Consider the following 16,710-nt stretch of genomic DNA (forward strand, 5'->3'; position numbering starts at 1 on the left):
CATTCTCTTTTTTTCTTGGCAGCCCTTCATGCCTAAAATGTTTATCTTCATCTTCATCTCTGGCCTAAGAGGATCTCTCTCTTTCAAGAAGTAACTCAAACACCATTTTCTGCACAAAGTTTTCCTGATTCTTCAACTATTAGAACCCTCCACCCTCTACCCTCCTCCCCTAATTACCTTATACTTATCTTCTATGTGTTTTCTCCACTGTTACAATAAAAATGTATTAAGAGCTGATTTCATTCAATGTATTTCCACCCTGATTTCATTCAATGTATTTCCACCCAAAGTAACTAGCAAAAGTATCTGGCACATAAAAGGTATGTAATAAATGCTTGGTGATTGACTGGGGAAGGGAACTTGGGGGTTAGGGGTAGGGGAAGGATTTATGTGAAGAAAGAAATGCATTTTTGTTTTTCTTCCCAGGTTATTTATACCTTCTGAATCTACTCTCCCTGTGCAACAAGAGAACTATTCGATTCTGCACACATATATTGTATCTAGGATATACTGTAACCTATTTAACATCTATAGGACTGCTTGCCATCTGCGGTAGGGGGTGGAGGGAGGGAGGGGAAAAAATGGAACAGAAGTGAGTGCAAGGGATAATGTTGTAAAAAATTACCCTGGCATGGGTTCTGTCAATAAAAACTTATTAAAAAAAAAAAAGAAAAAAAAAAGAGGTGAAGCAAATGGGATAGTATTTATCTAGTCTGCAAAAAAGAAAATAAAAGACAGCTTTATTTTTAACAGGAAAAAAAAGGAAATTACTAATGTATCAAATAATTGAAAATTATGTGATATTTGAATGTATTACTATGCAATAAGAAATATACAGAAAATTCCAAGAAACACACCTCTTAGCAGAGTGCCTAGCAAATAGTAGTGTTTAATAAATGTTTATTGATTTCACTGACTGATTGGAAATTAAATTATGCCAAAGAAATAATTAGTATGCACTGATGATTATGCTTTAAAAATCCAAAATCATAAAAAATATAAACACAAGATTTCAAAGAGATTAGAAGGGGATAGAGAAATTTAAAAGGCCATTAGAACTATTTCAATAATGCTAAAAATATATTTTAAACAAAATTTTTAAAATCTATTTTATGTGTATGATTTTATTTGAATACTTTTATTGAAGCCTACTAAATCTAGAATACAAACATTGAAAATTAAGAGGGAAAACTGCTTTCTTTTCAAACTATTTCAAGCTTCATCAAATAGGAAGCATATTATTATTTCAAAATGCCCAAAGAAATGCTAGTAGTATTTAAAAATTACAAAAATGACTTCTATTTTAAAAGATCAAAATTCATGCAAGGCAATGTAGCAGATAAAAAGATTTGTAGTAAGCTTTTCTTTCTTCACATAAAATCTAGTAGAAAAAATAAGATCCAAAAAATATGTCTGATTCAAATTTTGCACTTAAAGTACATTAAGAATTTGCAGATTTAGAGCTAGAAGTAATCTCAGAGGCCTTCTAATTCAATCCACTCATTTTATAGATGAGGAAGAAACTGAAACCCTGAGAGATTTAATATTGTGTCCAACATTGCAAAAATATTAATTCAGGATTCAAAACCCAGATTTTTAAATCACAGAATAAGAATTAAGAGAAACTTTAGATTACATAATGTTTAAAATTATTCAGAAGAAATATCATCTCTTCAAAAGAAAATAACTTTTTAACTCAACAAATATTTAAAATGTTCAAAGAATTGACAGTTATATGCTATACTTTGTTTATGAAAATGGCAGTAGTGATCTATCAGTACAATATGCACATAAAACAACACCTTTTCATGAAAATGACTGTTAAATCACTGTAAGCTTGTAAAACCTAATCATCAATTACAAAATTTCTTATTTCAAAGAGAATTCTTATACCCAAATTAGCAAAATATATGTGGCAAACACTTACATAAAAAAGTCTCATTATATAGAATTGTATTCATAATGGTACTCATTATAAAATAACTATTTGTTACTTTGATTAAAAAATAGCATTAGAAAAGGATTCATAACTATGGCCCAATTTTTTGCATTCTGGAGAAATTTTTCCTTTTAAGATCAGTGGATGGTATGAAAATACTCACTGATATCATCTTCATGATAAATGACAGAGTGAAATGGCAGAGTGCGATCCTTAATATATCTCTCTGCTGGTTCAACATAAAATGTACCACCACGAGTCTGGATGAATCCTTCAAATCTTCCATCAATAACTGACCCATGACTCAAGGTTCCTTCTTCACCTATTAAAGAAAAACCATTTTATACTATTATCGCAACAAAATAATCTTTCCTTTAAAAATTCCCTCTTAAACTGAACATAAAAACAAATCATAAGAGCATAATACTTAGTATGATAACTGACAATACATATTGTAAAACAAAAGTTATGGTATATATCATATCATGACATATTTAATAATTTTAAAGAACTATAATTTCATCAATTTGGAAATTCCTTCCAATTATTCAGATTGCAATCCTTCTAATCAGAATCCTGTTCAATTCTTATCCATAAGTCCTCCATAAAAAAATTTATCACTGCTATGGAGACCTTGTACTTATTCTTCCAATAACTCAGGCATATCAATATACTGTTCAATTTGACCATTTCTTGCCTTTTATTTTCATTCATGCACCAAGGCTTTATGCCATAAGCAATTTTTAAATATTAGAATTAAAGATGTACATAATTAAGATAAAAACTTTAGAATCTTGAAATTATATTTTAGAAAGAATATTATTCAATTGTACAAAAGAAGTTAATTTAGTTCTGTCAACATTCACTATTTATAATATGGAAAATATAAAAGTTCTTTATTAACATGATAGTTTAAAAAAACTATATGAAAAATGTTTTTCTCTTTTAATTTCTAAACTTACCTTTAAATTTTTCTGATCAAAAAAAGTTTTCACACACATTATCTATTTTTAACCTCACAATAGATGATGCCTGGAAAGTAAGTGATATTATTAACTCCATTCTACAGATGATTTCAGAAAGGCAGAATTCATATCCAAATATTCCTGAAGCCAAATCCAACATTCTATTCATATCCATTGAGTTATGCTCTTTCTACAAAGCCTTCCACGATGTCTACAAACCAATACTAAGTGGACCCTGAACATATGAAAAGAAGTATAAAAACTGAAAGAAAAACTCATTAGCATTTTCACATTTTCATCTGAAAGTTTCCATTATAATTTCTGATTCCTAAGAACCACCCACATTGTGTTATGTAAAATTTTCTCTCCAGATGAGATTTTTAGAGGAAAAAAAATTAGACTATTGGCAAACCAACTTAAAAGAGTAGAGATATTACATTGTACCTATGTAACAATCTGACTGATCAGACCAGTATGAACTTGAAAGGCTCTATCACAAACTAAGCACAGATAATCCATATGAAGAACCTTATTCATATGAACCTAATTTAAAAGAAACCATAATTTATATGATCCAAGAAATAATCAAATAAAATGAAAAGGAAAAAATAGGTTGTTTACAATTCTAGGTTCAGGGTGTAATTAAAATAACAAAATTAACATATCCTACATATGTACAAATTATCAATCCATTCAGTATCATTTTTTATTTTCTGTAAATTTTCCATAAAAATCCCCTGGTAGAAGTCTTTTAGTTTTTTTTTTTTTAAAAACTCTTTTTAACTCTGGGAGATGACTAAAAACCATTACATTGAATTCCCAATCCCTATATTTATGCACACCTGCATTTTTGATTTCCTTCACAAGCTAATTGTACAATATTTCAGAGTCTGATTCTTTTGTACAGCAAAATAACGTTTAGTCATGTATACTTATTGTGTATCTAATTTATATTTTTATATATTTAACATCTACTGGTCATCCTGCCATCTAGGGGAGGGGGTAAGAGGTGAAAAATTGGAACAAGAGGTTTGGCAATTGTTAATGCTGTAAAGTTACCCATGCATATATATCCTGTAAATAAAAGGCTATTAAATAAAAATAAATAAATAAAAAAAATAATAAAAAACTCTTTTTAAAATACAAAGGGTAATACCCTTTTGTAATTGTAATACAAATTCTTTTTAAAATACAAAGAGTATTCTCTCGCTTTGTATTTCCTCTCTTCTTTTCCTTGAGAAGCCAAGGAATGTGATATAGATCATACATTTGAAATCTTTTTATGAAAGTTATCAAACTATGCATACCCTTTGATCCAGCAGTGTTTCTACTGGGCTTATACCCCAAGGAGATACTAAAGAAGGGAAAGGGACTAGTATGTGCCAAAATGTTTGTGGCAGCCCTGTTTGTAGTGGCTAGAAGCTGGAAACTGAGTGGATGCCCATCAATTGGAGAATGGTTGGGTAAATTGTGGTATATGAATGTTATGGAATATTATTGTTCTGTAAGAAATGACCAGCAAGATGAATACAGAGAAGCTTGGAGAGAATTACATGAACTGATGCTAAGTGAAACGAGCAGAACCAAGAGATCATTATATATGTCAACAACGATACTGTATGAAGATGTAATCTGATGGAAGTGGATTTCTTTGACAAAGAGACCTAATTCAGTTTCAATTGATCAATGATGAACAGAAGCAGCTACACCCAAAGAAAAAACACTGGGAAATGAATGTAAACTGTTTGCATTTTTGTTTTTCTTCCAATTCTCCCTGTGCAACAAGAAAACTGTTTGGATCTGCACACATACATTGTATCTAGGATATACTAGGACATACTCAACATATATAGGACTGCTTGCCATCTAGGGGGGTGGAGGGTGGGAGGAAAAAATTGGAACAGAAGTGAGTGCAAGGGATAATGTTGTAAAAAAATTACCCTGGCATGGATTCTGTCAATAAAAAGTTACTATAATAAAATAAAAAATAAAAATAAATAAAAAAAAGAAATCTTTTTATACTTCTCATAAGTCATTTTAAAGTCAAATTTTCTCCTCAGCTTTTGTCTTTTCATCAAGAATGCTTGAAAGTTCTCTATTTCACTAAATATCTATTTTTTTCCCTTGAAGCATTACACTCAGTTTTGAGGAGTGGATTATTTTGGGTCATAATCCTAGCTCTACTGCATTCTGGTTTATCATATTCTAAGCTCTCTTCTTTTTTGATGTGGTAACTGCTAAATTATGCACAATCCTGACTATAGCTCCATAATATTTGAATAATGTATTCTTGTCTGCTTGAACCTCTTTGACCTGAAAGCTCTGGAATTTGGCTATGATATTCTTAGGAACTTTCATTTCATTTTTATTTTCACCACCATAAACCATTGGATTCTTTCTATTTCTATTTTATTCTCTGATTCTAGAATATCAAGGCAATTTTCCTTGATAATTTATTGAAACATGATGTCCAGGTTCCTTCTTTGATCATGTTTCAGAAAGTTCATTAATTCTTCACCTAGCAGAGTTGTTTTTCCAATGATATATCTCACATTTTCTTCTATTTTTTTTCTTTTCATTTCATTTTATTATTTCTTAGATCATATTAACTATGGTTTCCTTTAAATTAGGGTCATATGAATAAGATTCTAGATTCATATGTATTATCTGTCCTCAGTCTGTGATAGAGCCTTTCAAGTTCATACTGGTCTGATGTCACATATCTTACACCTAGATAATTAATATCATTTTGGTCCTCTAAGATAGGACAACCACCATTGTCTTTAGGTGTCTCATGATGTCATTAATTTCCACTTTCCTGATTTTTAATTTTTTAAGAATTATTTTCTTTAGAAAGTTAAATAGTTAAACAAATCAGGGGCTTGAGGGGGTGGGATGGGTTGTTTTGTTTTTTTTTTTGGGGGGGGGTTGCCAGGCAATTGGGGTCAAGTGACTTGCCCTGGGTCACACAGCTTAGTAAGTGTTAAATATCTGAGGCCATATTTGAATTCCTCCTAAATTTTAGGGCTGATGCAATAGGTCAATATACCATCTAGCTGCCTCTTTTGATTGCTGGTATACCTGATCCCAAGACCTGTGGTCTTTTTATTATGGCTGCTGCTAAATCCTGTACAATTCTAATTGTAGATCCAGCAAATTTGAATTTTCTTATTTCTTGCAAAATTTTCTCTTTTATCTGGAGGTTTCAAAATTTGACAATAATATTCCTATGTGTTTTTCTCAAAGGATCTCTTTGAGTTGGTGATTGATGGATTTTTTTTTTTCTATTTTTACTTTTCCCTCATATTTTTTTCACTACGGGACAATTTTCTTGGATTATTTCTTGCATTACTGTGTCAAGGTTCTTTTTTTGGTCACAGTTTTCAAGTAGTTCAATTATTCTTATGTTTTCTCTTCTTGATCTGTTCTCCTATTGTTTGTCTTATAAGATGTTTCACATTCTGTTGTAATTTTTCATTCTCTATAATGTTTGTTATTTCTTGGTCTTCTTTTAGCTACATAGGCTTCCCCATGACTAGTTCTAATTTTCAAAGAGTTATTTTCATCTTTAAGATTCTGTATCTCCTTTTCTAGTTGGTTAACTTTTTTCTCATAACCTTGTTTTTCTTGGGTGGTTTTATGAAGATTTTTATCAGAGAAACTTGCTGTAAATACTTTTCAATTATGATTACTGTATATTTCCCTCTGTTCTACTTCATCTTCCACTCCCATTTATTCTACTCTCTCTCTTCTTTCACCCTGTCCAACCTCAAAAGTGTTTTGCTTTTCTGTAGCAACTCTGAGGTACCACCCCATCCCTCTCAAATTGACTAATACAAAGAGAAGGAAAATGACAAATGTTGGCGGAGACATGGGATAATTGGGACACCAATATGCTATTGTGCCTCTACCAAACAAGTGGCTCTTCTTCATGAATTTCTTGCATCACTATAATTTATTTTCCCAATTCTTCCTCTGTATCTCTTATTTGATTTTAAAATCCTTTTTGAATTATTGCAGGAGTGGGGGTAAGAACACCTGAGAACATTTCACATTTTTCTTTGAAGCTTTGGATAAAGCAGTTTTAACTTTACAAAGTATTTGCTTATTTTTCTAGACTATTTCTTGACTTTTAACTCTACATTAAAATGGGCTCTGCTTTTCGAACTATCTCCGTTTAAGAACTTTCCGAAGTTTCAGGGTTTTTTATACAGTTGTTATTCAGAGCTAATTCTGGGGCCCTGTAAAGTTTTCACTTCTTCCAAGATGGTATGATCTTAAAGACAGGTGGATTTACTCCTGGCTTGTATTCAATGGTCTTTAAGCAACCACAAAGCACTCTTTTCTGCTCTGGAGTTGTGACCAAGGTTCTGGCTGTTGCTGTTCTACAGCTCCCAACTCTATTGTTGCTGCTCTTTTTCACCTTCTAAATGAAGTTTTTAAAATAATTTATTCATTTACCTGATTAGATTTGTTTGTTTTTTTTTATTTTGCAGGGGGAGGGGGAGGAGAAGGGAAGGGAGGAGAGTATGTTGAACTTACCATAAATGTGTCCAGTGTAAATGTGAGAGGTATCATAATCAAGTACTTGATCTGACATTACTACTTTAAAGTCCTCAGTGAAAAGGGATGTATCTCTCTTCATTCGTAAGTTGAAATGTCTGCAAAGTGAGGGAAGAAAATTGAATTTAAGATTCCAATTTCAAGCAATATTAAAAACTAGCAAAATATGAACTGAGTTATAGAAATCTACTCCTAAGCCTCTGCACGAGCTATTCTTTATGCAAAAATAAAATTATAAAATAGAGACAAAATTTCATATGTTATATTTAGCATCTGAATAAAGGAATTTTCTGAATTACATGCACCTCAATTGTGACTATGCATACACATATATATATATAAGCAAACCTTGCTTTCCAAATTCACCCCAACACCATACTAGACCAAATTATCCTGGGTCTATCCTGACTAAGCCAAATGACCAAATTTCTCAACCTCACCAATTCTTTTCTTCCCCTTAATGTGTCAGGCAATATGCCATAACCCTCACTCTTTCATTATCTACAGCTAAGTAGTGTAAAATTAAAAAATGCATGTTCTTTAAACCTGTCTCTCTCTTTCTCTGTGTGTCAAAGGATATGTAGATAACAGCAAACTATTTACAACTATGTGAAAGAAGGCTCCAAATCTCTAATAGGAAGAGAAACTTAATTCAAAACAACCCTGAGATCTCATCTTATACTGAAGTATATTAATAAATGTGACAAAAAAAAAAAATGGAAAGAGTAAATGTCAGGAATTGTGGAAGGACAGGTAAACTAATGCATTGCTGGCAGATGTGTGAAATGACACAATTCCAGAAAGTCATTTAAAATTAAAATGAAGCACCTATAATGTACTCTTTGACCCAGAGAATCTATTACTAACATATCCAATAATTTACAGACAAAAAGAAAAAAAATTAAATGCCTACAACTACAGTATTTTATAGCAGCAGCATCATTTTGTTAGTTAAGATCTTGAAACAAAGCAAACACTTATCAATTTAAGAATGGAACAAGTACTCACATGATTAGAGAACAAACTGTGGTACACAAATATAAAGGGCCTATTACTGTGTTGTTTAAAAAAAATATGAAGAATGAAGAGAAGTATAGCGTGAACTGATTACAGTCAAACAAACATACCCAAGAGCTATAACCATGGAAACGGAAAGTACAACCATCATAAAATAACTGAAGCTAAATGTTACAAAATATGAAGAAACTTGTCTCCAAAAAAAGACATAAGGGAAAAAAGTCAATAAATATGGAAAATCATACATAATTCAATTTCTTTTCAATATATGATCAGTTCTGCTGAAATTTCTTCTTCTCTTCTTCCTTGTGATACTAACCATCTCTTTAAACTCTTATCTCTTAAAAAAATTTTTTTTTGACCTTTGCTCTATATTAGTTTGTTCTATCAGTGAGCCAAACCAAAACTTTAACCTTACTTGCTAATGATAATACTTTATGGGACAAAATGAAAGTCATACGTTTTAAGTCAAATTAAATCAAATGAACTATCTAATGATCAAAACAACAGGGAGAAAAAAATCCTTTTAACAAGTACTTCTTTATATGCCAGAAACTAGATTAGGTACTAGGGCTACAAAAGCACAACTACTACAGTCTTTGTCCCCAGTTGACATTTTAAACTTAGCCTAGTCCAACTCAATCCAGGTATCAACAAAGTATATATTTTAGGATTTTTTTAGGTAAGACATAAGATTTCCTAGGTATAGGAACTTTCTACTAGTACATATAAGAATTTGTTCAATTACTAAAGGTCTTAGAGAATTGCCATGGGACGCTGAAAGATTAAATAACTTGCCAAAGATCACAATTTCCCCATTTGTGTCACAGATGTGATTTCAACCCAATTCTTCTCTAATTTTTAGCCAGATCTCTATTGACCACATTATGCTACGGTTCACAAAACATATACAAAACATACACAGGATTAATTTAGAGAAGGAAAGCAGCTGCAGAGAATGAGCTGAGCTTTGATGGAAATTTAGGGATTTTAAGTGAGGATTCTAGACATAAAGAAGTGTACCTCCCTAATTTATTTTGAATGGAGAATACTACACACACTGTCAAACATGATTAGTATTTTGATTTGCTAAATTACTTCCTTTTTCTGTATTCTTTCTTTAAAAGAATGGAAGAAAGAAAACATTTATTAATTACTTACTAAGTGCCAGTACACAAGTCAGAAAGAAAGAAAAAAAGAATGATTTTATAAACAAATTAAGAAAAAGCTAATATAGTTTATCTTTCAGATCTGTGAAGGAGGAAGGAATGTGTGACCAAAGAAGAACTGGAGATTATGGATCACAAAATACATAATTTTAATTATATTAAATTTAAAAGGTTTTGTACAAACAAAACTAATACAGACAAGATTAGAAGGGAAGCAATAAACTAGGAAAACATTTTAACATCGAAAGGTTCTGATAAAGGCTTCATTTCTAAAATAGAGAACTGACTCAAATTTATAAGAATTCAAGCCATTCTTCAATTGATAAATGGTTAAAGAATATGAACAGACAATTTTCAGATGAAGAAATTGAAACCATTTCTAGTCATATGAAAAGTGCTCTAAATCACAATTGATCAGAGAAATGCAAATTAAGACAACTCTCCACTACACACCTCTCAGATTGTTTATTATCTTTTCCTGTCATCTTAGCCAATGTTGGAGAGGATGTGGGAAAACTGGGACATTGATACATTGTTGGTGGAACTGTGAACAGATCCAACCATTCTGGAGAGCAATTTGGAACTATACTCAAAAAGTTATCAAACTGTGCAGTGTTTCTACTGGGTTTGTATCCCAAAGAGGGAAAGAAAAGGGACCCACATGTGCAAAAATGTTTACGGCAGCTCTTTTTGTAGTAGCAAGAAACTGGCAACTGAATGGATGTCCATCAATTGGAGAATGGCTGAATAAGTTATGTTATGGAATATTATTATTCTGTAAGAAATGATAAATAGGATGATGTAAGAGAGGCGTGGAGAGACTTACATGAACTGATAAGTGAAATGAGCAGAACCAGGAGATCACTGTACAAGACAACAAAATTATGTGATGATCAATTTTGATGGACGTGGCTCTCCAACAATGAGATGATTCAGACCAGTTCCCATAGTTTGGTGATGAAGAGAGCCATATACACCCAGAAAGAGGACTGTGGGAACTGAAGGTGTCTACAACATAGTATTTTCACTCTTTTTGTTGTTGTCTGTTTGCATTTTATTTTCTTTCTCATTTTTTTCCAGTCTGATTTAATTTCTCTTATGCAAGATAATTGTATAAATATGCATAAATATATTGGATTTAATATATATTTCTACCATGCTCAACTTATGTTGGACTACTTGCCATCTGGGAAAGGAGTGGGGGAAGGCTCATAAAGCAGAATACACTCCATTTGCTCTAAATTCATTCATTAAACCAATATACATTAAGGCAAGTAACTTCTACAACAGAAGACACTCTGCAATGTGCTAGAGAGTTTAAAATAATAACAGCTAAAAGTTATATAACCTTTAAAAATTGGTAACAATCTTTTTTACAAGATAAAAATGAAAGAGCCTTGGATCCCACTCAGGAAGCTTACATTCTACTGTCCACTACATCTTACTGTCCACTACATACAACGCATTCCAAATTAAGACAACTCTAAGGTATCACTTCACACCTCTCAGATCAGCTAAGATGACAAAAAAAGTAATGATAAACATTAGAGGGAATATGGGAAGACAGACACTAATACATGTGGGTGAAATTGTGAATTGATCCAAAGATTCTGGAGAACAATTTGGAACTATGCCCAAAAGGTTATCAAACTGTGCATACTTTATGATCCAGCAGTGTTTCTACTAGGCTTATAGCCCAAAGAAATCATAAAAAAGGGAAAAGGATCTACATGTGCAGCCCTTTTTGACCTCAAGGAACAATTACATTCTGTATGTAATAGTTGCAAATCAGATTAATTTAAATTATGCCTTATATTGTTAAAATTGATTATCTGAAATAAAAAGGAAACTGAGGACAAAGTTACTGAGAGTCACCTATTGATTTAATATGCAAAATTAGCATTTGCATATCAAACCAGGTCACCTGACCCCTAAGAGGACAGAGAGGAGTAATTTAAAGAAATGTTTTTTACAACAACAACAACAAAAAAAGAATTAGAGAAATAACCGAAATTTGTTTTAAAGATAATTCAATTTCACAAGGCGCATCACCTGACTAATTAGCTCCTCTCAGACTTTCTTAATCCTATACCTATACAGGTACAGACAGTACCAGGTACTCAGAAAAAGGAACTTACGATCAGTCCCTGACAGTCACCATTCATTTTCCTTAACAGAGTTCACAACTACACTAAAACTGGAAAGAGGAATTTGGCCTCCAACTAACCTTTCTTCAGCTCCAGAATGAGGATTTAGCCTCTGATCAATCTCTTTCTGCCAGAAAGAGAAACCTAGCTTTTCAAAAGGGAAATCCTATCAGTATTTTATATCATATTCTAAATTATCTGCTACTAAATGATAAAGTCTTCTCAACCTATCTATTTACTAAATCTATAGGAATACTTAAGAGACTATGTTAGTTTGGCTAGCTATGTTGTTTGAGGTAGCTCTTCCTAAAGAAGAGGGCATAATCCTATAAACAAACATAAAATAATGCCAAAAAATGGGCAGTTGGTAGCACAGTGGATAGAGTGGTATGCTTGGAGTCAGAAGAGACATCTTTCTGAGTTCAAATCTAGCTTCAGACCCTTACTAGCTATGGGACATTGGGCAAGTCACTTAACCCTGTTTGCCTCAGTTTCCTCATCTGTAAAATGAGCTGGAGCAGGAAATGGCACACCATTCCAGTATCTTTACCAAGAAATCCCAAATGGTCAGACACAACTGAAACAACTGAACAATAACATGCTTTATGTATTTGCTTGTAAATATATAAATAAGAACTAATGAAATTTCCTTACATTTTTAAATAAAAACCTATAATTTTGTTCTAAGGAGGAAAAAAATTACCATTTATTCTAAATCTAGCTATGTGTTGCTAAGGAATATTGAATGTCAGAAGGGACATGATCATTAGAAATTTTAAAATTATCTAATTCATGTTCTAATTTTATAATTAGAAAAAATTAAATACAGAAAAGCCTGAAGCTAAGTACATAGGGCAATTAAATACTGTTGAAGCAATTTAATATTTAAATGGCTCATAATCTAGCCACACTATCTTCAATATTATTTTCTACCTCTCTTTAATATGAACACTCTTACCCAAGCACACTGTTTTCCTCACCATTCTTCAAGTATGCCTTTTTGTACATCTGATTAGAAAGTCTATAATCATGTCATGCTTCCTTAACCTTCTTCTCCAAGAGTTATATAGATTAAATATTCCTTTATTACCTAAAATTCTTATTTATAAATAGGAGATTACAAACTATCTTTTCATAGGCTTGATAATGCAGTGCCATTATTATGTTATAATGCCCATCTTCTTAATTATAATGTAAGTTCTTTGAAGGATTAAGATTATGTCTTAAATTTTTGGACAAAGTGTAGTTAAGTACACTTATGGGATACTCTTGTGTGGGAACAGATACAACCTAGGAATTAGAAGAGTGTAAGAATTAGAGAGTGATTTCTCAGGCAACAAAAGTTAAGAGACTTGCTCATTGTCACATACTACTAAATATTTAAAGGACAGAATTTATACCCAACTCTTTCTGACTTCAAGTTCAAGACTCTTATATTATGCTGCCTCTACAATGATCTATTTAATATTGAGTAAATATTTGCTGAGTAAGTGAACCAACAAGGTAACAACAAGGATAGTCAATCAATAATTGCTAATTAACTAACTTTTCTTTGTTATGCCAAATATTACAAGTAGCATAACAGGCTGAAATGAAAATTAGAAACCTAAGGGGAAAAGATATGAACTCAAGTTTTAGTTTATAAAAATTTGACAATGCAGAATGACAAGACCTAATACTAAATTCTATTGTAAATGTTAATCTTATAGATGTGATGATGGTTAGGAAAAATAGCCAGAATATAGCAGCAAAACAGGAACTAGTAAGATGATTATTAACATATAAAATCATACATTTAAGTTTATTAAATCTTTATAAATCATAGAGTTCATTTTTTTCCATTATCTGATATTTATATTTAACATATCATGAACTGATTTTGCATTTACAATTTTAAGGATATGATTTTTAAAGGATCATAAATCTAGCATTAAAAGAGATCTCAGAGATCATATTACACAAACACTTCATTTAACAGATGAAGTAAATGTGGAAGTAATCTTTTAAAACTGGTATACCTGGGCAATAGGGCATGGTGAAGAAGTCAAAGAAATCCAAAATTAGTGAATCCAATTAGGAAATGAGGAAATGTCTCTCCTGTCTCCCCTCTTTAAATGGACACTGGGGAGTGTGTCCAATTCCATTTTCCAATCAGAGGAGCAGAGGATAGCAATGAGGTTTGAGTACCAAGGCAGATTAGATCTTGTAAAATTATAAGATTTCCCAAAGATGAGTTTATTGGAAGCATGGTAAACAAGCCAAAGAAATCCAAAATGAGTGCAGCCAGTTATGGGGAAATAAAATGTCTTTTCATGTCTGCCTCTTATGCTGTCCATCCTGTCTTGTCTGGGTCTCTAGTGGTGCCTTTCCACATGTCTGCAACTTTTTCCTCTCAGTTTTGGTCAAGTCCAGACATAGCTGGTGGTTTCAGTTTCAGTGGGCCTTCTCTCTTCTGTCCTCACCCCAGCAAAGGTCTCTTTCTATCCTTTCTCCCTCCCTTCTTTACAACCAGGAAAATCTTCATTCAAAACTCTTCATTTAAAGTGAGAAATGTCTGCATTTAAAAATGCTTCTCTCTCTACCTTAAACAATAGGGTCAGGGTTAAGAAGAACGATGGACAATTTAAAACAAATAAAAATATGCTATAAATCCCTTAATACCACACACTATATATAGATTAAATTCAGAAAAAAAGGTTTTCTAGGGGGAAAAAAGGTTTCAGGAAAAATGTCAATAGAAAGATAGAAGAATGATTCTAGGCAAAATGTAAAATAACTAGATAGGCATGGTCTCCCCTTTACGTCCCAGCTCTTTATCATTAACTGCTTATAATGTACCAGTGAAAACTGAACTGTATCTTGAATGAAATCTAGTTGTCCCCAATTAATGTTTTCTCCTGATCCCCACTAAAAAAGACACCACTCATTCAATTTATCCAATTCATCTAATGAATTATAAAAGTTGGGAAATTCCATCCCAATGTAGCTAGGTTTCTCTTTCTGGCAGAAAGAGATTGATCAGAGGCTAAATCCTCATTCTGGAGCTGAAGAAAGGTTAGTTGGAGGCCAAGTTCCTCTTTCCAGTTTTAGTGTAGTTGTGGACTCTGTTAAGGAAAATGAATGGTGACTGCCAGGGACTGATCATAAGTTCCTTTTTCTGAGTACCTGGTACTGTCTGTACCTGTATAGGTATAGGATTAAGAAAGTCTGAGAGGAGCTATTTAGTCAGGTGATGCATCTCAATAATTTCTTCCGTTTCTGAAGCACATACTATTAGTTTATCCAACTACCTTTTACAGCTTCAGTATACTAACCTCCAAGGACAGTGTCCCACATTCCTCAAGGACTTTGGCATTTCATTAATACATCTCTCCACTTCCATCCAAAGGCATCATAATAAGTGATGTCATCAATCATGTTTATGCCAATACCCTGGGTTTCATACTTCTTTGAAGAACTCCTCAACTTTGACCTCTATCTCAATTCTACTTCATCAGCAATCCAGAATGAATCAAACAAACCCAATTCTTTCAATCCTAAAGCATGTGTACCTTCAACTATCCTAAGTCTCCTAGCCTACAGAAAAGGTTTCTTGAACTCTTCAAATAGTACTTGAAAAAAATTAACCTTAAGAGAATTAGAAGCTCCAAGAGGCAAAGGAGAGTAGAGAAAACATTTCAGGTCTGAGGAACAACCTTTGCAAAGGTACAATGACAAGAGATAAAATATCATGCATCAAGAATAGCAAATGGACCAGTCTGATTGGAATAAAGAATATCTGATCAGCCAGAGAGCTGGCTAAGAAGTGCCACTACTGGGTTTGTAATCCAAAGAGATCATAGAAAAGGGGCCACATGTGCAAAAATCTTTATGGCAGCCCTTTTTGTAATGGCAAGGAACTAGAAATTAAATGCAGTTGGGGAATAACTGAATGAATAAATTAAGTCATATAAATATAATGGAATGTTATTATTCTATAAGAAATGATCAGCAGAATGATTTCAGAAAGGCTGGAAAGGCTTATATGAACTGATCTAAGTGAAGTGAACAGAGCCAAAAGAACACTGTACACAGCAACAACACGATTATGTGATGATCAACTGTGATAGATCTAGCTCTTTTCAACAATAAGAAGTGTCATCTGCATCCAAAGGACTATAGAGACTGAATGTGGATCACAACATAGTATTTTCACTTTTTATTATTGTTGTTTGCTTGTTTGCTTATTTTCTCATTCCCCCCACACACACGCACACACCTTTGATCTGATTTTTCTTGTATAACATGTTAAATGTGGAAAGTGTTTAGAAAAACTGCACGTTTAACCTACATTGGATTATTTGCTGTCTAGGGGAGGAAGGTGGGAGAAGGGAAGGAGAAAATTTTGAAACACAAGATTTTGTAAGGGTGAATGTTTAAAACTATCTTTGCGTGTATTTTATATTTAGTAAGCAAATAAGCAAGATTATATGATGATCAACTACAACACTTACTCTTCTCAGTAGTACAGTAATCCAAGATAATTCCAACAGACTTGGGAAATACCATCTGCATCCAGAAAAGAGAACTACATAGAATGAATGTGAATCAATGCACACTATTTTCACCTCTTTTGATGGTGTTTACTTTTTATCTTGCAATTTTTCCTTTTTGTTCTGATTTTTCTTCACAACATGACTAACATGGAAATATTTTTAAATAATTTAACATGTATAACCTACATTAGATTGCTCGCTATCCTGGGGAGAAAAGGGAGGGGGAAAATTTTTTTTCAAACTGAAAATCTTTAAAAAATGAATGTTGATGCTGAATGAAATGAGCAGAACCAGGAGATCATTATATACTTCAACAACAATACTATATGATGATCACTTCTGATGGACCTGGCCATCTTCAGCAATGAGATGAAC

General features: G+C 32.5%; 1 protein-coding gene across 3 annotated transcripts in view; it reads right to left on the reverse strand.

Annotated features, from left to right (window-relative positions):
- ADAM10 (ADAM metallopeptidase domain 10) overlaps positions 1-16,710 on the reverse strand; it is a 135,307-nt gene that overhangs the window by 68,125 nt on the left and 50,472 nt on the right. For all 3 annotated transcript variants that reach the window (XM_031955276.1, XM_031955278.1, XM_031955277.1), the window contains 2 exons: positions 7,447-7,565; positions 2,103-2,261 (listed from right to left, as the gene is read on the reverse strand). In XM_031955276.1, the coding sequence (XP_031811136.1) occupies positions 2,103-2,261; positions 7,447-7,565 (278 nt within the window). The remainder of the gene's footprint in view (positions 1-2,102; positions 2,262-7,446; positions 7,566-16,710) is intronic.

Source organism: Sarcophilus harrisii, chromosome 2 (assembly GCF_902635505.1).
Source record: "Sarcophilus harrisii chromosome 2, mSarHar1.11, whole genome shotgun sequence".
Taxonomy (NCBI): Eukaryota; Metazoa; Chordata; class Mammalia; order Dasyuromorphia; family Dasyuridae; genus Sarcophilus; species Sarcophilus harrisii.